The 26,742-nt window shown below is 35.4% G+C and overlaps 1 protein-coding gene across 1 annotated transcript in view; it reads right to left on the bottom strand.

Annotated features, from left to right (window-relative positions):
* SPOCK3 (SPARC (osteonectin), cwcv and kazal like domains proteoglycan 3) overlaps positions 1 to 26,742 on the bottom strand; it is a 160,620-nt gene that overhangs the window by 69,725 nt on the left and 64,153 nt on the right. Inside the window, exon 4 of the mRNA XM_021555661.2 lies at positions 19,899 to 20,013. Within this exon, the coding sequence (XP_021411336.1) occupies positions 19,899 to 20,013 (115 nt within the window). The remainder of the gene's footprint in view (positions 1 to 19,898; positions 20,014 to 26,742) is intronic.

Below are 26,742 nucleotides of genomic sequence, written 5' to 3'. Positions count from 1 at the left end.
CACTAAAGGTAAGAGTTGAGCATAAACCATATTCTCACTGTCTCTAAAATCTAGGCATGCTGGTCAATGAAGCAGCAAAGCACACTCCATCAGCCCACAAGTATTTGCAGTTCAGACCATGAGAATAGGGAAAAATGGCATCCATTTCCCAGTTAACCCACAGCTGAGTGAGTTAGCCTTCCTTCCTCCTGAGGAGTGAGGTTTTATTATGACATGGATGAATAACCTTGGCACACACTAAGGAAACTACTCAATTATGAGGAAGAATTATCAGAAATTAAGCAGTGTGGAACACTGCAATGTAAGAGAGGTATAACTGCAGACAGAACTAAGATTGTTGAACAAGATCAGTCAGGAGTGGAGGGAAAACAAGTCACAAATATGAAAATTTATAAAAGCAAAAAACAGAGACAGAAGCCTAAACAACACTGAGGATCAGTCTGTTTCAATGAGCCATGGGATGCTATACATGTTATACTTTAACTGTGTGGCCAGCAAAGACCCAATGAGTTTCTGGAAAGAGGTGGAGAGCATTGTCTGTACAGTCTAAAAGCAAATTAGTGCCAGCTAAATATTGTGCCCAGTGGCCAATAAACGATTTTATAATTTTAGGTAGCATGTATCCTGCCTACAGAGCCTTTGTGCACTGTAAAAAGTACTTGAATAAAGTGGTTCAGAAAGCAAAGATTACAACAATAACTTCACAAATTAAGCATAAGTTGGAAGGAAATCTTGGATGAAGCAGGTGTTTTGCACATGGCAGAATGAGACACCTATCAGAGGATGTCTAATTTGGCTCTTCAGCATAGTTATTTTGGCCTCCACCATGGGAGCTGGAGAAAGTAAAGTTACAGAGAAAGGTCTTTCAATTATTTTGATAATGTATGAAAATGTATCATCATGTAAATGATAAAGATGCTTCCTTTACTTGATATTGTTTTCACATAGAGATCAAACAAAATTACCACTGACTTCATAATTTTTAAGCTTATCAACTTACCTACTGTTTTTCCTCATTCTAGTATTTAGAGGATTTCCTGTACTTCATATAAGAATTGATCTAAATATTACTTCTTTCCTTTCAGTGGATATATGCATTTTTACACATTCAATAAGAAACTAAGGATCTAATAACTTACTAGGTTACTTGAGTGTTACAATTTTTTTTTTTAAAGGCTTTATTTTAATCTATAAAATCTTATGCATTCCATCACATATCTCACTAATAATCAATATTTAAATTTTTCACAAATCAAACTGATAGAAATAAAGTTGCAAAGATTTCAATAGTTTCAGTGACTACATGGGATGCTCACAATTTTAAATCATTCCAGAATTGAAGCCTCAAAAAATTTAATACACATTTAAGTTGTCATAACATAGAAACCATATTAGAAAAGAAACTGCAATTCATACACACACACCCCCACTTTACAATCATGTATTATTTTAGAAAGGTTTTTAATAGTGTATATGAATTTATGAACTTAGACTTCACCTTTGATCACCAAGATATGCAAATGTCTTTCATAAGTGCTTTTTATGCTAATCTAAGTGCTTGACCTTGTAATAAGGCAGTGTTTTAATAATTTCTTAGAGATATTTATTACCTTTTCCCAGAACTGCTTTCATTTTATAAAGCTAAAAGAATTACTAAACACATTTCAAACCTATAGTTTTCTACTTTGCAAAGACAGAATATTATATAGATTTTGTGTGTGTACTCAGCCTTGCAGAGTTTACCTCTTTGAATATAAATATATTTACTATGTATTAGTTCTACTGGAAAAAGACATCAATTTGTGTTCCAAAGGAAAGCAGACATTTTTCAATGTTTTCTAAAACAGCACAGAAGCAAAAGTAATCTTTTTTCTTTTACACATTATTTAATAAAGCAGAAACCTTATTCTTTAAAACAGTAAAGACTTCTTTTTAGTCAATAGATGTAATTTTAAAAACTATGTGTAACAACCAGAGTATGGTGCCACATCAATAATTCTTAGTAGTTTGCTGAACAGGAATCTAAAACTCCCTAGTAGTAAGAAAAGTCTAATAATTTCATTTGATTATCATCACTTAAATAGGGTTCCTATGTATCAGCAAATTTAGCAATTGCAAAGCTGCAAGTCAGGGTAATGGTTTAAATTTTTCAATGATTGTATATCTATTATTGAGAGAGAATTCAAAGATATTAATTCAGAATCTGTTTTGCATAATATGATGCTGTCACCTGCATTTGATAGTCCAATTAAAGACACAGTTTTCATTAGAGAGAACCTTAATGCTTCTGATTTATAAAAAAATGAATGAATAAAAATAATTTAAACATAAAACAAAATTAAAATAAATGAAACAGTCAAATAACTAATAATCACTTCTACAACCCAAAGTAGACAAATAGTAACAATATTTTGATTAATATTTATATGAGGACATCTACTCCTACAACACTATGTTCAACATAATTACAGAATAATTTTAACTAGAAAATAGCTACTTTTCCTATTGGCTCAAAACACTGGCTGCCACAAAAATGTTCTTTCACTACTATAAGAATAAACTGATATTGCACTCATCAGATTCAGAACCCTGCAGAGTGATTCTCATGCAATCTATCTTTCTCATTGCCTGGCAAGTGCAAGTTGCACCCCTGCTGCCCACACTCACAGCTCTTTCTTCCCTCATGTAGGATTAGTCAGTGTCTGCTTAAAAATAAAGACAAAAAAAGGAAGAAAAACCCATTTGCAAGCATCACAGTAATCAATATCTGAAAGAAGGAATTCCATTTTCTTTCCTTAATATTATCAACATATATCTGCTCTGTTAATGACTTAAATTTATCTTCTATATACTAAACTCTTAATGCAGGATTACAGGTAGAAAATATCAGTTATTGATCAAATTCAAAAGGACATGTTTGGATTTTTTTTCTTTCTGAAGAGTAAATATAAAAGGTAACTAAAGAAACATACTTTGAATCAAAACTGAAAAAATTAAGGGGAGACATTAGTAACTATATGTCTCTCCAGGTTGAATTTAACAATTCTGAGCTATTCATTAGACCTGTGAGAAATAATAAGCTACTTCTACAAAGATTATATTCAAAGTATTCATGTTCAGGGATCTGAATATCCCTTAATTGCACAAGTTACTCAGGGTGGCTTCACCCTACAGCACAAAACCTTGCAGCCATCCATTTTAACAAATGTTCTTTGTTCTTTTGCACAGCTTTGGAGTGAGTGATACTTCCCTGCTCCCCAGCCCGTTTCAGCTCTTATTGTACAGTATCTAACTCCACTCATCAGCGTGTCCATCTGTGTGGTTGATGCTGCACCCACCATCTACAGTTCAGCTTCTTAAACCTGCCAGGTTTAATTTATAGTTCTCCCCTCCTCCAGAAGTACCACAATTAATTTCCATAAACAGTAGAATTGGTATATTTTTACTTTAAACTGCTATATTACAGAAACCGGGTAATACAATTCTACCTACCCTGTACACTCATTTACATTAAACAACTTTGAATGGGACGCATACTCTAGCTAAATCAAGAATAATTCTGATAAACAAGAAAACCACATAACAGACATAAGAGACCTCTTTATGTAGTATCTTGTGCCTGGTGCTGTGGAGCAATACAGGGACACGTAGGAATAGGACAAGAAGTAATGTCTTTACACTGAAAGAAGTTAGGTTTAGATCAGATACAAAAAGAAATTGCTCAGTAAGAGCGTGGTGAGGCAGTGGAACAGGCTGCCCAGAGAAGTTGTGGATGGCCTTTCCCTGGAAGTGTTCAAAGCCAGGCTGGATGGGGAATTAAGAAACCTGGTCTAATGGAAAGTGTCCCTTGCAGGGGGTTTTACTTTATTTTAAGGTTCCTTCCAACCACAACCATTCTATGAACAAGGCTTGAAATAGGCCAGCTGTCTTGATAATTCTAGTGTGCAAGGATTTTCTGCCCTTAATTCTACAGCCAAAATAATTTCAAAAGCATAAAGATAATAACATGTCTGTGGTTACAGATTGTAAGACACAGCACACATCGACAGAAAATTGTGTTATGCAATGGTGCTCAGGATTACAAGTACCATCAGTTTAAATTAAAACTAAAGAACTATTATCCCAAGCTAGTTTTGCTATTGTGGTTAGTCTAGATCACTTCTGACAAAGGCTGTGATGTTTTTAGATGCGGTGTTAACCAGGTGCTAAAAGAGCGCTGTTTTACAGTTCATGAGTTTTTAAGATAAGTATCTATGTCTGTGAATCAGTATCTCATAAAAGTTCTGTATTCTGGCACTGGTTAATAGCTATGGCATGTCTGAAAGAGAGAATTCCTTTAGATCATGTAGACAACTGTCAGCTTACTGTACTGTAATCTTCCAAGTACTCTTTAGATAGATGGAAGAGCACCTATCAGCACCGATTTTCTCCTGCAGAGGCAGAGGAAAGGAGAAAAAAACAAACAAAAAACAGACAGAAAGGCTTTTCAGCTTGATATTATCTTTTCTGCCAGCATGATGTCTTCTGAGTTTATGAATTATGTCTGATAACATCAGAAAATGGGAAGATAAAGCTGACAAGCTTTTATCATATAGAGGTCTACTCAGATAAAACGTATAGCAACAAGTGCATAGTAAGATGATAAAAGAGCAAAACTGGGTTGTCAAACAATTAGCAGTGGAGGACCATCTGCTGCAGTATACTAACTTACTATAGTGATATTCTTTTATATTGAAAGAACATAAAACTTTTTCTTTTTCTCCTTGCTTACTACTGAAGGCTAAGTTTAGTTTTGGAGTGCTTCTCCTCAAACCTGACACAGGCAGCTCAGGGCAGAGCCTGCCTAGGTAAAGACATCCATGCATGACAGAGTAAATCCCAACCATCAGCGAGTACCATTTCTATTAAACACTCACTGTGCCACAGGTCTGTACACTGTGGTCATCCATACTGGCAGATATGCAGGAATTCACTGAATGAGTATCAAAATCTGCTTAGATAAACTTCATGGGAAAAGAGGGCAAAACTGATAAAATATAAAACCCAGTTCAACAAAGCATTGCACCAGCTAAATATAATAAAAGAAAGAGCAACACCTGTACAGTCTCCATTTTGGCTGCATATTGCTTTTGTTTGCCCTTGTTCTTCAAAACTTGACCACATTTTGCAACAATACTGATGTTCCCTAAGTGCTAGTTTTAATTTGTAATATCCTTTTACCTCTGATCAAATCCAAGGATCATCAACAGTGACTTTCACTGAGGGAGAAAGTTCCCTTCTCAATTAGGAAGCAACTTAGCTTTTTTTATATATTATATATATATTATATATAATATATATATTATATATATTTTTATATATTACAAGTGATGATTTTTATAGCTTGTACATTTTAAATAATGTACAGTGTGTTTTACTTATTAATCTGCTTTCGTCATAGACATATTAAATCCAAAGAGATAGGTACAGTTATTGCTCTATTGAAAATAAACCAAACAGTTTAAAAGAAAACTGCTACTTTCATTGCCATCTATAAATGAAGTTTATACATAGATTATTTGTGCTATTGCTCAAGGCAAGAAAATCAAAGAGATTTAAAATGTGAGGTTTTCTAGTCTGATAATGCCCACATATAAATAGATCATTTTACAGATGGAAATTTAATACAAAACAGACATATCCAGAATGAAATGTGTGCCAGAATAGCAATGAAAAAAAATTGTCAATAATACTGCCAAAGTAGTTTTACTAACTACTGTAATGTTATTTCACATTATTTAGCCTAGCATGACAAAAATGCTCTTTTATTATTTATGTTTGCATTTTATTTTCCCTTATGTCTGTAAGAAAAAGAAAACCTGATTCCATAAAATAATCTGATAGGCAAACAAGTGGATATAACTTATTTTTGTGCCATTAAGAAGTCAGTAATTTTCCAATCTTAATATATTTTCCTTTTCTATTAATGTTCATACACATCAGCAGTATAGACTCTTCCTTACTTTTTCTTTCTTCCTTCCTCAATTACTCTAATATGGGTCCCATAAAATGGTACCTACAAGATAACACATAATCCATTTCTTTCAAGCCACCATAAAGCATCTCTCACTGGATATGACTGCATAAATAATAAGCCATGCTGAGTGAAAACACAAAGTACTGTGATAAAGAAAAGTAATATAGAAAAATGGAAAAGAGTTATTTAAGAGAGAGAAAAACAGTAAATAAAACTACAACAAAAATGCTAAAAGAAATTCTTAAATAAAACAAAAGCACATTACAAAAGGTAAAACATCAATAATCAATATTTCTGGGATGGTAACACAAAGAGAATTGCGGTTCAGCTTTTAGGGCTCTGTAGTTTCACATCTTCATTCTGCAAAATGAAGACATTAAAATTTGGAAAATTCTCTGAGTATTTCAAAAACCATTCAGAATAACTGAAAAATCAGATACTTAAGACTTCACCTTTTCCTCCGCTTAATTACTCCTAAAGAGTCTACATTTTCATACAGCCGGGGCCCTTGATGGTGCCTCAGCTGGACACCCCTAGTGCTCTGCATACCATAACACAATATTGATCCTGATTTAGCTGCCCAATTTCATCTTCAAAGTCATGACTCTGCAAAACAAACAATTCACCACTCAGCCTCACGGCTGAATATGCTTCCAAATACTTTGCTTAGAAGACTAACCACAAATTCAGCTTGGAAATCGCAAAATCGCAATGCAGTAAGAGTGATAAAAATGCTGTGGTGGCATGGAAAAAGGAAAAAATAATCTACTGAGAGATGACAAATGGAAATAAATTATTTTCTGCTCCCACTGTGGGGCAAAAAAAGCATTCATAATTTTCCTGGGAAAGTATCTGCTTGCAGACAATAAGGATTTTTTTTAAAAAAACCCTGAGAGAAGACAGTGTACTTCTTCCAGCAGCATTTTTCCTTCTCTACTTCATAGTCTAGCTCAACTTTTATTTTTATTACAGTCTTTATAGGTTCAGGCATATATAATCAACTGTGTCTTTCAATAACTAAATTACTTTGGTAAACAGTAAATTGTGGTCTCTAACTGGATGAGTATCCAGTCTGCTGATCAAATACAGAATCTTCTTGTAGAAAGCGGCTGGAGAGCTGGAAAGGAGCAGCTAAAAGGAAAGATAAAAGGAAAATAGGAGTAAAGTGATCAGAAGCAAAACTTATAACTCTCTTGTGAAGAACAGGTTTGTTACATGCTGGAAATATCAGCTGTCTTACCTGCATGCTAGCTTGGAAGATTGCTTTAGCTCTTCACACACACGTTTCTCAATCTTCCTTTTAACTAATGTGGACCAAGAGCTCTGTGGCAGTAATGTCTTTCAAAATTAAGCAGATTCTTAAAATTTGCTTGGAATCTGCTGCCTCCTGTATTCTCTCTTTTCCTTCATTCTGAGAGTAAATTAAAGTAGCTGAGCAATGATAACAGAAATAAGTTATTCTGCCATAGTCATTCTTACAAAGTTAGCACTAAGTAAAGCACCCATATTCCAGGGTTTTCATCCAGATGTCTCTTTAGGTTTTTGATCCTATTCTTAACAGCTCAGAAGTGTTTCTCCTTCTGGAATGTGTCATTTATCAAGGTGGACATAGATAACAGGACTATTAAATAAATTGTGAGACCTCACACAAAATTATTTCTTAATATTTACAGACTACCCTCTTCTGCATTCTTTACAAATTTCCATTGTTTTGTTTGATTTTATAACTACTGCATCTGCATAAATTTTCCAAGTTCTTCATAATGACCCTTTGTGTCTGCTTCTCAGTTGAGAGAAGAGAATAAACAATTACTGATTTTATTAGAAATTACCTTGTTTTCCAATTTGAAAATAGGAGAGGTGAATCAGAGCGTGACAAAAATATTGTACTTCAGGTAAAAACCTCCAGCATTTGTACTTTGAAGTAAATAGTTATAATGATGTCATATAACTTCTAGATATGAGTATACATCTAGAATATGAAAGAAATTCAGTTTTCTAAACATTTCAAGTGTGTACAAAAAAAAGCTGAAGCTACCCTAGAAATGTTACTGTAATAATGAGTAAGGGAATAGCAAGCCCTCCCCTCCTACTACCCAACATGTACATTTATTTTATGATAGCTAAGAGCATACAGAGGATCTTGGCTGTATCTTCATACATTTTAGAAAGTGTAGTAGCATACTCCAAATATGCAAAATCAATCATTGATAACCTCAGGATATCACTCTCCTATAGTCGTAAATTTATCATCCTACTCCTCAGCTTAAATCTCCTCTCAATCTTTTATTTGCTCCTACCTTGCACTTCTTTTTGAGTTTGGGGTTGAAGAGGAGATGATGGCTGGAGTTATTCTTAGAAGGAAGATCCAACACAAAAAGCTTGGAACATAATTTGTGTTGAATTTAGGGATCAAAACTTCAAATAAGCTTCTTTAAGTATGCAAATCTTTGTACTACAAATATTCACTGACAATTAATGTGCAAATAGTGAAGGCAAAGGCAAGAGGAATGCATTCTTCAAGATGTGCAAATGTTTTCAGAAACATTTATATTCCCAGATCTTCAGGTGATCAAGAAATGAAGTAATCCCTAAATTACAATAATTATCTTAAACGTTGAAAAATATGAAACTCTCTGACAAGAAAAAGCCCACGTAGGTATATTTCTCTACAAAACATCTTTCCCAGAGGCATTATTTCTAAGATTTAAAAGGTTGTATTTTACAACAGTTGTTATTTTAGACTCAGAACTAAAATAATCTACAGTTAAGGAAGAAAGAATAATAATTAGAAAACAGAACAGACAAATTATGCCTCATACACAGTCACACTCAAAACCACAAAGAATTAAATAATTTTAAATCACAGTGAAAAAGTTAAGCACTGATGAATACATATCCTCCAAGATGATAATTTTGGATGGCTTGATCCATACGTGCTACGAACCAGTTCTACCCCATTAGTTAGAGGAGAAAAGCTGTAGGAGAGAACTGATGCTTCTTTTTCTGTGTAATTTTGTTTATTTGGTTTGGGGTAGTTTTGTTTGTTTGCTTTACATTGCTTTATGGAACAGCCTAGGAATTGCAGGTCTGCGTCTATTAGAAAAGTGATAATACTGTAAGCATTGTTGCTATTGCATTTGCAACTTCAGGCAACACAGTCTATAAAATAAGGGTACATCCTGAATGTTTTGCACTTTTGCAATCTTGTAAAAAACCACACTCTATTATTATAAAATGCTTATATAAATTTTACCCCAAAGTGTACCTGCTACCTGTGCTTGAATGTTCAAATGCATCACTGAAGTTCTGTGTTTGAAAGAAGTATCCCTCAAAGGAATTGAACCAGAACACGCTGGAGTCACAGCTATTCTGAGCTCAGGTTTCCTCAGGTGTAATCCCTTCTTTGCCTCCCTCAGGAATTCTGTTTAGACAGAATCTGAGTATTTCTTTGAGATTTCTGGACACACAGTCTACAGTGCCACACATCATGTGGATAGTCTGTGCATATACAATAAACCCAAAACAACTCTTCAAACCACTGGATAGATAGTGCCTGAATTAAGACAGTGGATCCCACAGATTTAGGAAGCTTTAAATCCAGCTTTAACTGGACTGTGATTGTAAGAATTTTTCGTTATTATTATTACTATTACTAGAGAAGATGCAGAGGTGTTTTGGAAAAAGTATTTGTGTGGTGTAAATAGCCCAGTATGTAGATTTTGACATTAAAAAAAAAAGGGAAATTTTTTTTTTTAGGTAATAAAAATATATAAAAGATATCGTAGTCTGTGGTGAAAGCTGCATACCTAAGCAAAATACCTCTGTTCTCCTGTAACAGGCTACAGCCCTCTGTAAAGCAAACCTATTTCAGACAATCTGGACATGTGAAAAGGGGTTTTGTATTTGATTTTAAACACAAGATAAAAATACTACCAGACACAAAACCCCCTTATATAATTGACCATGTAAGAAACAGAAACATTTAAGAGACTCCTAACACCCCTTTAGCATTCTGAGTACACTATCTGTGTTCCAAAAGCAGTAGTACATTTTACTGTAAAGTAGCAATATATGCACATACTTCACTCGATGATGACAAACACCTCCAGCTACTACACTTAATGGATTTTTCAACATTGGAGACCTTAAATGTATTGTTTTACATAAATGGAAATTAGTACAATGATTTCTATTCCCTGAACACTACTGCTACTTGGTTTCACACACTATCCTTTTCCCACCACTGGTACATAAGCAAACAAGCAGATATATTCAGAGCCTATAAACACAACTTATGAACGACAACTTTCACATAAAATGAAATGCATAAGAACTGATGCTAGATAATAAAAAAAGCACCTCATTATAAGCAAAATAAAACATTAAAATCTGTGAAAGAACCCTTCATACACAAGCATCCTGAAATTCTACCATGTTCCATTACGTAGTATCAGAGTATTTCACTAATACAGAAAAAAAATTAAAAAAAAACAAAAAAAAAAAAACCCCTAAGACATGAAGAAACTCCAAATTAAGCATTAAGTGATTACAAATGTTTGCATCAGCTATTTTAAAATTGATAATATTTTCTAATAAAGTACACTGAAAACTGATTCTGACAGCTAATTTTTAAAGCACCATAAAAATTTATCACAAGCTTAACACATATTTTTAGGAAGGGGCATTGAACTGTTCCCGAATTCACTTTGCCTACCTTTTCTAATAAGCAATAAAAAAATCTCATAATTTTGTATTATTTCAATATTTACAGTTGTACACAGTGAGTTATTGCTGTGGACTGCAATCACAACTTCATAGTTAAGGGTGGAGAAGTAATTTAAAATCACTGTCTTCATCATTCTTCCTAATCTTTTTTTTTTTTTTTTAAATGCCATCTTTTAAAGTAGATTCTCAGGAATACTGTAAGGGAAAAGACCATTTTAAAACAACACAACAAAAGCTGACACACCATTTTTACAACCAGGACAGTATATTAACATCCCCTAGAATTAGTCAAAATTATACACTCTACCAGCAAAGCTTTCCTAGATAGTCCCATTTCCTAGTCACATTCTTTCCTGTTGTCTACTTTATGAATAGAAGTTTTCTAAGTCCCTGCTTCTTAAGAAATTGTACAAATGAGTGTGTCTTCAGCCACCAACAGCAAGATAGAAATACAGCTGAAATCCATTCTCTTGCATAAAAATCCAATCCTAATTTATAACCTCATTGCAGAATTTCTAAGTAGAACTCTCTTGACCAAAAAAAAAAAAAAAAAATCAAACAAAAAAAATCATCACATGCACTGATTACCCAGTGCACCCTCTCACTCCTACAGGCAACTGAGAATCTGAACAAGCTTCTTCTTGAGCAGGTGGAAAATTAGTAGACTCAGGACTTACTAAATTAACTGAAGTCCATATGATGTAGTCTTGCATAGAGCTCCACATTTTCTTTAAAAAAAAGACTGTCATGGATTTTTGAATGGGGAAAGTATACTGGACAACTCCTGCTCTGCTAACATATAGAATACAAAGGCTCTGCTTAGGTCTCTTTTATTTAAAATCTCTTTTACATACTAAAAACAAACAAAAAGAATAAAAAAACCCCCGAGCATTAAAAAATTAGTATTTTCAGTTTTTACAGACACAGTCTGAGAAGGCCAGGGATAACGTGGTTTTTTTGTTTTTTTTCTATAAGGACAGCAATTTTTGAGTTTTGAAGCTGGACAGCAAAAATTATAAACACTGTATGGTTTAGTAACAACCTTAATAAATAGTAAGGCTGATACAGACAACACTGATACTGCAATACACAATGCATCACACAGAACTCTTCCACTAGTGTTAGCAAAAGCTCCGTACAGAGAAAGAAGGAATTCCACGAGAGGATCCCGTTTTCCTCCAGCTGTGTACCCATAACTCCCACAAACATGAATGGAGGGAACCCAAGCTCGCCAAGGAATTAACAGGCCTCCACAGCACATGCAGAATGTATGATGAACGGTGCCAGTCGCCTCCTTTCCTCCCCAATGCAATGAAATGGAGAGTAAAAAAAGAAGCTTCATTTTCTCACTTTAATAAATTAAATTGCATAGCATATAAAAATCTTCAACGTATCCAGATTTTCACCTCTCTTGAGCACATAAAAGTCTAAATTATTTTCTCAGCAAATTCAGTGAAGCTACGGCTAAGCAAATTTCCTTTTCAGTACTTTGTAGAGTGCAAGTATGATCACAATGGCATAGTTACACAACAATTGGTCTAATCAAAGCTATATAATGGTAGTATTGTGAATGAAGTAGTGTTGCTCATTAGCCTATTACAAAAGAATTACTGTAAATTCAGCCTACATGCAGCATCACTTCCTGTGCAAACAAACACAGATAATGCAACAAGCTTGAAACACTGCCAAGCTGGCAGACTGGCAGCACAAATTATGCAAAGAACCAGAAAGCCTTCAGTAGATTCAATAGAGCTTGGAGGATAAGAATGATTAAGTGTTTCTGTGTACAACTACAAATCACAGTAATGAATCAGACTAAAATTTCCAATAAGGGACTTAACTGCACCAGCTGGCCTTCTTCAGCAGCATTATAATGTGAAATGATGACATCCTCAATAGTGGTGTTTGAAACTTTCACAAAATTTGCCCAAAGCAAGTCCTTTGTTTTCCTTCAGTTTTTTGAAAGCTTGTTTGTTTTGTTGGTTGTTTTTAATAATAAAACATTGCAGCACCTAAAATGACAGGAAAGCTACAAAGCTATACTACTCCTTCTTCTCTGCTTCTTTTCCTCTTTTTCTAACCATATCAGCTCTAACAGATTTGCTTTCAAAACTGCTCAGACTACAGTTTTGAAAACAAATACAACTACAGATCTGCAATTACATCCTTTTTTTTTTTTAATCAGAAATTTAGTTGTAAAAAGTCTAAATTAGATCTCCTCTTTCCTTTGTTGCAAAGGAGGGGAGATAGCAAAATACCTCAGGTTCATAAGTATGATGTTTTGGAAATCTGGGGTACATGTATGCATACAATACGAACAAAAAGAATACATATGTATGTGTACTTATTCATTCATATCTATGTATGTGCACATATGTATGTACATGTATGTACTATATATGTGTGTGATTTTTTCTCACATATAGGCACAAATAAGCCCTTCACAAATTTGACTTCACTTTTTCTGCTTGGGAGCACAATCTTGGTCATACAGTACCCACATGAATAGAAACAGAAGGGGTTCTGGCTTTCTTTCACAGTGTTACTCTGAGCTTCTGTCACATCATCCAGGCTAATCCACATCATGCTCCAAGGCCCAACATTCATCACTTCGAAGCTGAGATGGAACATTTTCCTCAAGTTAAAATACTAAGGTGATCAAATACAGGGAAGATCTTCTGATAATCTTCCTCATATAAAATGTATTCAGACTGATTTTCCACATTCTTCAGAAAACTGAAAGAGTACAGAGTCCAAGGCAAGAAAGTGGTCTAGATGACCAATGACTTGAACCAAATGAGCACCTCAAAATGTCATTTAAACCAAAACCCTGAAGGAAGTTGTAACAAGATAAAATGCCACCACAAAATCTATGAAGCTATCCTACTACTCTACCTTAATAAACAGGATTAGGTGATGCAACATCTTTACCACTACCAGCTTCTGTGAGTCTGAAATAAAGTGACACTCTTTAATACACCTTAATAGGGAAATTGTTGTAACTTGAAGACTGCACCCATAGGTAGAAATATTACAGAATTTTTATTAATCCCTAAATTTGAGTCCTACTTCACATAGACTTGGGGCAGGGAACCATTGTCACTAAATTTATCTTCATTTCACAGATCTCTGAAGAGTCACTAATCCTTAGAGAGTGAATTCTCTATCATTGGGCCTTCTATACTGCTTACCACTACCCAGCTCTGCACCTTACAGGTGTCCAGTCTGCACACTTGTCTGGAATCTGCCTTGTGGGGCTCTACCAGAAAAAAGAGCTGCTATAATTTTTCACTTCTTACTTTTAACTTAGAGAAATTTGACTCTCTATTCATAACTGGTGAACTCTTATTATTTTCCAGTTGATCAACATCTGTAACTGAAATGTTTTTACCATTAAAAAGTTGCCAGTCCTACCTTAACCTTTACTTTAATAAAATGGGGTGAAGGTTTTTTTTTAGAATTGCAAGTATCACCAGAATCTGTGGCTTAGTTAATATTTACTGGAAACCAGTTACTACTGCTTCCTACTCTGAAACCTAAGGATAAATAATTGGAGAAGGTAAAAACTCAAAGAAATAGGGAGTTTGATATCACTACACAATAAGCACTGTCAGGTCGTTAAACATTGTTATTCCATCTTAACATGCTACAGCACGGACAAATGCAATCTATTTCTGCCATAGCAGGGAGCCTTTGTGTTGATCTGCACAATTCACATAAACAAAATCAAAAGAGCATATCAGGACTTTCACAGAGGGGGCAGGGGGCATCATGTCTTGTGGGAATTCATAAAAGAGACAGATCTACATCTGGCTAGAAAAACTGCATACACCTTCAATGCACTAAATAATTTAATGCCTCCAAGCACTGATTGATTACATTTATCAAATCAATTTTACACAGTAGTTTTCCTCTACTTATGGAAGAAGAAAGAGACTGGTTTTTAATCAGAGTCTGCTACGATCAACGAGTAAGTACAATATTAGTCACTAGGTTTTAATATATCAAAGACACTGGGATTTACTTGATTTTTGAAATATGATTTTTGGCCCAAAACTGTTTTGAAATTTCCCAACTTTCAGACTAATCTAGAACTAGACTTTTAGACTAATCATGTTGAGAGTCTTCACTGGTTTCCAGCTGTAAGCAGTCAAATCTTGGAATGGGCTGTACAATAACTAGGTCTCAACTGAATTAATCTCCTTTATAAATTATCTCCTGCAGCTGATTTGAGATAAAAGCAAAGAGAAACATCTGAAAAAGAGCCCGCACCTCCTCTTCCTTCTTTCACCTTTAAGTGTTAGGTTTAAATATTTTTGACAAACATGAAATACAAAAAGGATTCCAATAAAAATAATTCTCCTGAAGCCACAGGCACTGTCTCATGTTCACTGTTATGCATACATTCAAATTCTCTGCTGGGCAGCAATCCTTCCCCATTTTTTCAAGTTTTCCTGCTCTTCATCTGCAGATAATCTACTGGCTTAGAACTTCACCTTAGTTTAGTGCTTAGTTTAGTACTGCAGCCTATTATTCACAGAATGTTGGTCTTAGTGAAAATTACAGTATATGTCAATATCATAATTGCCCTTTTCAAATCTAAAAGAAAGTTAACACACTATCCATCAGGACCTGTAAATCTAGGATAGGTCACCGCTGAACTAACTTTTCCAGTTTTCTGAGCCTAGTTAGTTACCAGCTTGCATGGCCTTAATGAGCTCATGTGTATCGTGGTGTCTGCACACATCCTTTCTTTGCTTACTCAAAGTGGCAACAAGAAGTGACGGAGATTTGAGGATTTCTGTCTACCACTACTGCGCTAAATATGCAAAAAGCACACATACCACTGCAGGCATTATGAAATGGCCATTACCACCTACAGCCCTCTCCTCTGACTCATCCTTTTTATTCCTGTCCAAATGTCTTCTGGCAGAACACTCACCTAACTTCTTTGCTCTTCCCCAGGCTCACAGGGGTGAACTCACAGTTGCCAGAGATTGTTAGTACCGCAGATGCAAATAACTAAATCTCCTGAGAGTGAAGAGATGGGAAACTAAAAGCAGTAGATGATTACTCCTAGCGTGATGAATATCCTGCCTGTCACCATAGCACTCATATCAACACATCCCAATACAACCAATACTGTATTCAATACTCTGCAAGTTGTATTTGTAACTGAATAAGGTATACTCCAAAGCATTTCATTACTTCATATAAAGACCCATTTATGATGCATTCTAGTCTTGGCAGATACCCTCTTTCCACAGCAGTCCACATAGGAATAATGTGAACTACCTTTACATACATATCCTGCGTATTTTCCCCTCAAGTAAGTTATCTTCCTTTCACAGCAGAGCTGTGTGTGTTTCACAGTAGAGCTAAGTGTGTAGCACACAGAACACAGCTTCCAACACAGTTAAAGCCAGCAGAGATGCAAATGCTGTTACCTGCTACCAACAAAAACCTTGCTCCTTTAAGCATGACCCTGTGTCTTTAAAGTCCTGGTACTTCCAACTATTCTCATGACCAATGATCTACAACACCGATTTCATCTTTTTGTCAAATACTATTCAGTCTTTCCAGGACAGCACATAAAGGAAGCTCTTGTGCTGTGGCCCTGCAGGAGTGTGTTAGAAGAGGACTTGCCATCTTGGCATTCTACCAGAAAAGGAAATGAGCCTTGAGAGGAGATCATGCTCTCAGCTGCCATGGAAACTGAGGAAAGAGCAAAACCATAGGCTTGCCTAACCCACAACTCCATGAAAAGGACAGTGAGACACAGTAGCTGGATTTAAAACCATACAAATATAAGCACACTGCAGCAAGACCACAGTGCTGAGATCCCCAAGCTAATAGCAATTGTAAGACTGCTGAAAGCACAGGTAGAATCATCACTAAAGTGTGATGTCACATTAATTAATCTTGTTGGGACCTTGTCATATCATGTCACTACCAGCCTTGCAGGTGGCTAGGATATCCACCCATGCTTCACTGTGTGGTGCTGAGGGGCCCTCAGTAATCCAAACTGGGCTACAGTAGCTTGGAGATTGCACTGTATAGAGAACACCTAGTACAGCACAGACTGAATAACAATGTCTACGCCTATGTGTTTTTCTGTAAGTTAATTTCTTATAAACAACAAAAGAAATTACTAAATTGAGTTCTCCATTTGATACAATTATCAGTCTTCACTGATTAGCAACTTCTCTATGCTATTATCTACAGAAAGTAACAGAATTTATAAACATAAATTTATGAACCAGGTAATTTGGCTTCTTGAAAATGCTGCTTCTAGTAATAGAGAATTCAAGTATAAATCAGAGCATTTCAACTTGACAACAGTACAGAAAAATCTATTCAGCTGTAACTGTATTTCATGCCTCTTTCCCTGTGTACCCACAGGTGCCCATAAACTTTTTATTTATTATGGAAGTGTGCTAAGTTTCTTCTTCCCTGACAGTCTCTTGGGGATCATCTTTGCAATTGTATCAGTTCACATACTTTAAACTACTTTTTCTGTGCAAGAGTCTCGGGAAAAATCTCTGGAACTTCTATGGATCTATACAGCAAATATGTCCAAATTAAAATCCACAGGCAAGTTCTTTATGAAAAAGATCTGAACTATTTTTTTCAGAAAACATCCCCACCTTCCTTACTTATTCATATTATCCAATCCCAGATGAACAACACATGTGTGCACACACAAATTAAGCAAAAAAGAAAGGATTACTGGGGTGAAATTTTGTAAATGTTTATTCACAACAGATTACACACAAATGATATATCAGAAATGGATACTTGTAGATAGGTTATTTTATCAACAGTCAAGTTATGCTTTATCATCTAATTTTTACCAAGATTCACGTTGTAGCGTGTTTTTGTTACATTATTATTTTCAATAGTTGGTTTTGTACCCCGCCCCCCGAGGCATTGGTCTAATCCCAGATGTCAGTCCTCCCTCATACCTGCCCCTTTTTCCAGAGATTTCTCTGTCAGTTTTGTGTCCTTCGACGCTTCACTGGTTTAGTTAAACTGTTCCCCTCCCCTTTAGCTCCCTAGTGGTTTAAATATTTTAATTCCCGCTTTGTGTTCTGCCCCAGTCCCTTTGTTATTGGTTCCCCACTGTAAACCCCACCTTGCTCCCTTCAAATTCACTGCCCTGCCTTTGTTCTTGGTTCTTGCCTCTGTTCTACACTGGAGTTATGGACACTTTTGTTATCACTCTAATGGTTTAATAAACGATCCTCAGACTGACAAGCAAGGCCCATATTGTGTTTTCATGCTGATCCCTTGGTGACTGCACAGGAGGTTCAGGGCCTGGGAGAGGCGCCGTGCCCGCGCGAAACAGCGAGCACACCGCGACAGGCTCACACAGAGTGCATAGTCCTTTGGGAACTCTGAGGAACAGACGGCCCTACTGAATATCAGTACGCAAACTGTACACAGAAGTGAAGGAATAACATGCTGGGCAAAAAAAACCAGTCATGGTAAAGAGACCCAGCAGGCATGTCTGCTTGTGTTCATGATGCTCCTACATTAATCCCACCATGTTACAAAAAGGTCAGAAGCTGCATGAAGAAAAACATTTTCAGAAAGAAAGCACAAAGCAAATTATTTCTCCTTGTATGTGGTAATCTGGGGGAATAGGGAGATCTAAACTTGGGAAAACCCTGCCCTGGCTCAGCACAGGTAGGTAAAAAATTGCTTCATCTACCTTACAGGACTAGATTTACACTGCTTTTTACAAACATCAAGGCTCTGCCATTCCAGTTTCCCATTACTGACTGCATTATATTCAGGCAAGTTCTTTCTTTTAAAATATTACCTTTCTAAAAGAGTACTAAGAACTGTGGGAGGAATAATACAGGGGTGAAGGCTGGTATCAAAAACTTTCTTAATTGAAGAGTATGCATCTTCATCTAATATAAAAGAGTTTTCAGTCATCACCTACTGCACGTATACTTAACTAGAAAATGTCATTATTTTCATTATTTTCCATGACATGTAATACCTCTTAGAAGTTTTGAATTATTATGTTGTCTCTTCACATTTAACACTCATAGATTCCCAACACTTCACAGGCAGTTGAAAGCAGGCTACCTACCTTTGACCGCTGATAATTCTTGCACCATATATATCATATTATCAAACTAAAATGTCTAGTTCTACACTGAGATTGTTTAATATAAACATCGTAACTCCACAAATACTGGATTTTTTTGTTAAGTACAGCTGCAGATGAGAATAGTTTAAACTTTTCCTTTTACTATCTACTATCTTGCTTGTTTGAAAAGCTCCAGATGGATGTATTTAACATAACTAGACGCTCAGAAGAACATTCCTTATATTGTTCATAAAACTGTACTTGAAATGATCCTCTGTCAACACATAAGGAAGTCTTATTTTCCTCAGCTCTTTACAGCCCCTACTGAGCAAAGCACTTTAACAGACACTTATTTAAATCAATTTATTGAAATTTAGCCATTCTACTGTGTCCTGCTTCCCCTAATGAAGTGTGAAAAAAAAAGAACAATCAAGTCAAAAATGCAATTTGGCTCCATCTCCTTAGCATGCAACAGTCATGACTCAACTAAGTGTATGGTTCAGGTCCTACATATTCATATTTATGCCTCAGATAAAGCCACAAGAACACATTAATTTGTTATATATTTTCTCCTTACATTTAACCAGTCCAGCATGCAATGAAAATCAGAATGCACAGAAGAAGAGAAAAAGAAGAAAGGAAAATAACTTCCACTAATCTCAAACAACTTACCCTGTATCAGGCTGTTGCCTACACTTCAGCAGGCAGTTTTGAGTTCTCTAGCTTCATATAAGAAGTGATGATGTCAAATAATGTACAGCAGTTCAATACTATTACAGTATTTTTATTAATTTGGTACTGGCACAGTGGGTATTTCCCTAAATGCATTTGTACCAGCACTTGTAATATTTAACTATGTATATTTTTTTAATATTCTAGTCAAAAAAATCAAATAGTAAACATTATGATCAAATTACATATACATAATGACTTATAAAATCCACTTCTACTCTGCTCACATGTTGTTAAGTAATTAAACTAATTATGATGGATTTATGGTTTACAAGTCAGTCACAAACACTACAAAAATGTCTATAGGAAAGTATTTACCTGTGTGTAAGCCTTCGATGACTAATGCAAACTGCAGTTTGTGGATCCTGTGCAACACAGACTTTATGGCGACTACATTTCATCTTCAAACATGGATCTTTAGCCGGATCTAAAGCTGAAAATAGTTTCAGAAAGTTGTTAACAGTTATCTAGAATACAAAATTAAGGCAAGAAACACCACACATAAAACCCACCCAGTATGTGGAGGGGGCTGGCCTACTTGTACTGGACTGAAAGGAAGCAGGAAAAAATACAGCTGTTGTGTAGGTAAGTAAGTGCTCCCTGCTATACTCTTTTAACAATGGCCACTCTCTGACTGTAATCCTCAAACATATTCCTCAAATATTGCCACCTTGTAAGCAGTTTCCCTTAAGTGCTTACTAAGACACAACTGGATTCTTTCTACTCAACAGTAAGTGGTGAACAATTGCAACAAACAATGACACTGAATTTACTTAGAAATTATTACTCAGATGAGATTTCAGCAAAAGAAAAAGTAAACTAAAATATGCAGGTAAATAATTTGTGTGACTGCATCTTTACACATAAATTCTACCTCCTTCTAGGTTTCTATTTCTGCTTTGTGGTTTGTTTTTTGCCTTTTTTTTAGCCAATCCTTTAGTCATTATCCATACTCATTTCTGAAATACAATTCAAACTATGAACAGTGATTTCTGGCTATAATACTGGAAGAACCGAATAATGCTGTTTTTGCTTACTAATAAATTTGCATTTTTCTGGAGTAGCCATGCCTACATGGCTATAATATTGAAAAGCATCTGCCAATTTAAGCTCTCAGAAGAGAAAATAAACTTCTCCATTCTCTGATCTCCATGGTGTCCTTTCAAGTAATCTAACTATTCCAAAACTGGATTTTTTACCCCTATTGGTATCCTTTTTTGAATCAAGAAAGCCATAAACAACTGGAATTCAGTTTTCCCGTGTTCTTCTTCACATTAGCATATTACTGTCCAGTGTTTATTTGTATTTCAGAAATACTCTTTCGCCGTTTCTTGCATCTGCTTATAAAATAGCACAGCATCACAGAATATTCTGAGTTGGAAAAGACCCATGAGAACCATCAAGTCCAGCTCTTGGCCCTGCTCAGGACATTCCCAACAATCACACCATGTGCCTGAGAGCATACATTTACATATACATATTCTGGAAGAAAATTTATGTTTCTCCTGTTCTTCAAAGTAAAAAAAAATCTTTTAACCACATCTCTGTGTGACCTGACAGAGGATATTAACTGAGCCTCCTAACCCTGCATATACCCAGAAAAGAACTGAGCTGATCATTAGTTGCAGTTTTGACACACGACGTTGTAGTACTAAATGGAATTAAATATAGCCAGAACGGTGATTTTTTTCAGAGTTTTTTTTTTTTAATAATACATTCAGTTGTGCAAAAACAAATAGATCATACTATCATCAAAGCAGTAAAGTGATGGAATCATTGGTATAATAACAATTCAATGCAGACAGAAAAGTATTTTGTTAACTGCAGCAAAGGACATATGAAAAGAGGTATTCTTCCTTCTTCCACACATTTTTATTTCTACGGCAAGCTAGTCATAAAACCACAAGTAATCCAGAATAAATCTGACTACAACAATTCTATACAAATGGGAAGCAACTGCAGCAAAGCAAAAAAAAGAAAAAAAAAAAAAAAAAAGAAAAAAAAAAGAGAACTAGGATTAGAGAGTTGGAGTCAAAATTAAGGAGAGCATATTGTTCTCCAATTTACTTTAGATTTTAGATTCCATTTAAAATATTTTCTCTGCTTCAAGTCAGCCAGCATGTAATGCCAGCCACTAGTAATCATTTAACGTACTGGTCCAAGTATGTATACTGGTCCAACATTCCTTCCCAGAATGTCCCTGATGGAGACACTAAGGTAGCAATACTGGAATATGGCCTATCTTCAGATAACTCTTCTGTAAAATAGAATAGGTTAATGAAATAAAAAAATCCATGAGTAACAGAAACCTGGACCCATATAAGGATGCTGAGTTTAATACCAGGTAGGAAACAGGTTCCAGGAGAAAGGATTAACAGGGGAGATCATGTAACCATTCCCACTGAAATGGTTACTTTATTTCTACAGTTCTTGGGACTCTGAAGGTATGTTTTGACAATTCCATCAAATTTAGCTAGCCATAAAATATGGTTTTGGCAGTATGTTCCATTTTGGCAAAACATCACAGGCAGAACCCAACTTTACAAGCAAGAGATGGTAATTTCCCACTTTGCCTTTATGACAACATGAAGATGGGTATCACATGGAAACCAGTGTTTCAGTATTTACAGATATAGTAATACAATCTTTTGCTATTTGCTGACTCAGTGGTTATCATGGCCTGTATGTAACCCTTGATCACCTCAGGTGAGGTATAGACTCACTAAGCAAGGTGAGCAAGCCAGCAGAGCCACGGGTGCCAAAATCACAAGACCATTTCTATATTCAAAAGCATGTTCAGCACTCACGGTCTTGCCACCGACACAAACTCACATTATCACTCCATGACCTGCTGAACTTGTTCTCTGTCAACTATGAGCTCCCTGTGGAAGTGTTTTTACCTCACCTTATGTGTGACACAGGGTGTCCCTTTTCCCAGTATTTTTCATGAAACTTTCTTAGTTACTGAACAAAGTTTTACTGATGCAGAAGTCAGAGAAGAATGTATATCCTTGGAAACACTTTTTTTTTTGAACAGGAAGGGAGAGATCAGATAAATAACTGATAAAAAAACTGCATATTTTTGGAACATGAAAAATTGAACTAACTGAAGGGTAAATGTCTCCCTGAACTAACAACATGCCCAGAGGATAAAACAAGAAAGAACACAGAAAGAGATTTTGCGAGAAATCATGAAAACCACTATAAGTTTTCTTCTTTCTCTTTGAATACCAGATGCTCTAGTCAATCCTACACCATAAAGTGTATAGCATCCACATCAGATTGCTTTACTGATTTTGCCAACTTTGAAAGGACTTAAAAAAAAAAAATAGTTATTTACAAAAGCAAGGAAATGGCCTGTCTTTCTCTTGTGCCTCTTTTATTTGATACTTGGAACTGACAAATGAATAATTTTCATGAGAAATAAAGGCTAAGCCATAAGAAAAACAGTTTTCAAAAACAGGGCCTGAAGTTCTTCATGCTGGGGAAGAACTGTACTCCCCTTCCAACACAGGGACACATCTATGTGTCTGTCTGGTCTCTACAAGGAATCATTCTAAATATCTTAAACTACTATGAAAATGCATACATTTATTTCAGGAAAAGTATCACAGATTTCCGCTAAGCATGTAACTCATTTATATCAATAAATACATGGCACTAAGTCTTCACTTCTTCAGTCCATCTTCTAGCTATCCCTAACACAATCCTGGCATTCCCCCATCTCATTCAGAGTATGCAGACTTGCACAGACCACACTGCCTGTTTCTTTCCATTTCTGCCAAAATAAGCAGCTTTGAAAAAGTACAATATTCACACCAAAATCATTTTAAGTGTCAAAATCCCCCAGTGGGACTGATGTATTCCTCACAACTTCAACATGGCTTCAACATGATCAGGTATCAGTCCAAGTTTTTATCAGACCAACATTTACTAAATTGATTTCATCATATTTATGAAAATTAGAGGTTCCCCCCCATAATTGAAAATGTCTATTGTACAGCAAAATTACACTGCTATTTAAAGCAGGTAAAGGGTTGCACTACAGAGAGGAGACGCTAGACTTAAGAAATATACTTATGCAAGTCTTGTCAGAAATCATCTCTTTAATACTCTATCAGCTGACTTCCTACAGTGTCACATACAACCTGCTACTAAAGATGCAAGTCTGATATATAAGCTTTAACAATTTGATAATGTTCAGCTTTACACAGCTTCTAATATTCAGAAAAGCATACTTGCTACAGGTTATTTGTCTGTATGCCTACTTTACATTTGTCCATGTATCTGGCTACAATACCATGAAATGTCATGTTACCTAAACTTCAACAAGTAGAAAAATACCACTGTCTGAAAAAGCATATCAAAACTATAAAATGTTTTTTAACATCTACTATTTCTCTAAGAACTTCAGGACAAGTAAGACGCTCTCCCATTAGGAACTTCTGCTGATTTTTATAGATTAGTATGGATTTGTTCTTCTCACATGGTAAGGAAGCAATTAATATTTGAAAACTTGACTCAATTATTACTAAAAGATCTATTTATTTGTAATTGAAATTTGGGAAAGCAATTAAGAAAAGTTTCCCATCATCCCTTCTGCAACCTAATTTACAGCAAGCACTCCCAAAAACTGGCATTAGTCAGAACATCACTTTTATAGGGAATATAATAGGAAATGAAGACTAGCAAGCCATAACATAAGAATATTCGTAATGGTAGCACTTTGGCAGAAACCAAAGTTATCATTATTCCACTATCTTCTGAGTGCTTTCTAACATGTTCCTTCCTTTCTACTCTGAAGTAAAATGAAAGGTAAAAAAAGGCTAAGGACAAAGTTTTCAGACTTAAAGTCTATTTTTTTCCTCCAGTGTTCTGCTTCATTTCTGATGGGCAAAATAAGAACCAACTACATATTTTATTTCCATTTACCAAAGCTTCAGCTATGTTTTGTGCATCCCATTAATTATTTAATTCCACTACTTTAAATGGCAACTCTTGACTTCTTTGCAAAGTTTTCATATTTGACAATGCAGGGAGGAAAAAATCTAAAAATCTTTTATCTTAAAGTTTTAACAAAAATATTAATAATCAGGCCAAATGCCTAGGTTATAACCCAAGGCAGACAGAGCTGTAGAAGGGAATGACTCATATTGCCTTCTTTCATAAATAACACAATTCTTGCAGGTACCGAAAGACCATGAGTCACTTTACTTCTTAATTTTGAAAGATGATAATTTCTCACTTGCTATAGCAGGATTTCTTACTGACAAGTGTTGTGGGTCTAGATATTAGCAGAATCCCATGACCACAATTTCCAGTAGGGAAACAGTAGGGAAGGAAAGCAGGGCAGAGTACATAAACACTCAGTTGATACTGTCAGCTAACATGGAGCCCAGATAAATATTTAATTAAAATTAAAAGTGGTAATGGTTATCTTTTGCCTAAATTTTACAGTGATCAGCATTCAAAATTTGCATGTGCACATATGGACCTCCTCAGTCATAGGTGGCTTGAATCCACACTGCTGTCGATTCAGAACAAGAAAAGCCCATCTTACTACGCAACATATCTACTGAGAATTAACACCTTTTAACTTCAATATAAAAATTAATCACTGTGCAGCTAGAAATCTGAAATCTATGAAAAAAAAAATAAACAAGAAGTACCCTACCTCAGAAACTCGATGAGAATGTTCTGAAAAAGAAGAACCTCAAATTTTTGTTTCTTTTCCCAGGGACTGTATTTGCCATGTAAAATTCACTATATAGCATAACAAGCAGAATGGGTAACTACAGCTGGATGTTCATTAGAGCAATCTTCCTGAACACTATTTCCATCTGGACTCATGAACCTACAGCTTCAGTAAGAAGGCTAGAGTGCAGGTTTTTCTGTAGGTGGCCAAAGAAGTAATTAAAAGTTTAGATTCAAATCTCTGAACATGATTGGTTGTGTAGTCTGGTTTCTACCTTGTGAGCAATAATTAAGGTGGCTGTGTGTATGGAGGTAGCTTCTACACAAGAAATTCTCCAAGAGTGCTCAGAACTCGCCAGACTGATGATTCAAGGACAATTGTATAAAGTCTCTATCAGGCTTCTGTAAACTGTTCCTAATGCTCTATATTAGTATGCTCTGGGACATCAGCACAGGGTTTCTAGCTGCCCTGCAATGGTTGTAGTTATTCTACACAAAAGTTTTGATTAGCAAAGAAACATCTAATACCAATTCATAATCATCTGACACTGGTTATAACCATCAGACAGAAAGCACTGCACATTTCTATTTTGCTCACTGCAAAAAAGTTTTTGCATGGACATGAAAATGCCATTACACTGATTCATAACATGGTATTCTAGGTACTGATAATATAAGTTAAAATAAGTGCTAAAAAAGCAAAATTGCATCTGCCAGTCTCTGTTCTTTGTCTGGAACAGACCCACTAAAGCTTGATCTCTTTTTCAAAATTTCAAACACTTCACTCATTGTTTCTCCACTCCTTTTAAAACAGTCATCTTCACTGAGTCACACTTTTTTAAGCCACTTGTGCAGTGACTAAATTATAAGAAATTCTCCCCCTCACAAATATCTATGATCTCTGCTTCAAAAACATTCCACTTTTTTGTGTTTTGTCTTTTGGGTATTACTTGAAAATTTACAAGAGAATAGGTTACACATAGCTCAAAAAGAGATGTAAATGAGAAATTCCATTATCTGTGACAATTCAGAAATTATCCTGTTTGTTCAAATTGCTGAAAAACAGCTATTTTAGGCTCAGACTGGTGTAAGTGACAACAAAATTAGGACAATTATATTGAGTTTCTTCTATATATAATAAGGAACTCTCAAATATTCTGCAAAGATATCCAAACCCACTAAGAGAAGGAGAAATGCAAGTGCACACTTCCCTGGCACAATTTTTAAGTTTTCAACAGTTTTAGTAAAGCATTTTTGGTTTTTTATTCTTATATCAAAATGTTATTTTTTTTTATTTGGCAGAAAATAAATAACACCTTAAGAATACTTGACCATTCACAATAGTGATCTTTCACCAGCAAACAGTTAAGTATTATATTATCCTTTCCTACACACACAAAATCATAATTTAGAGACATGCTGGCTGTGTTAGAACTGACTTCTGGGTTCTTCCAATATGGCAACAAGG

Source organism: Lonchura striata, chromosome 4, assembly GCF_046129695.1.
Source record: "Lonchura striata isolate bLonStr1 chromosome 4, bLonStr1.mat, whole genome shotgun sequence".
Classification (NCBI taxonomy): domain Eukaryota; kingdom Metazoa; phylum Chordata; class Aves; order Passeriformes; family Estrildidae; genus Lonchura; species Lonchura striata.
Note: the sequence above shows the minus strand (reverse complement) of the source record. Positions and strands in the feature narration are given on the sequence as shown.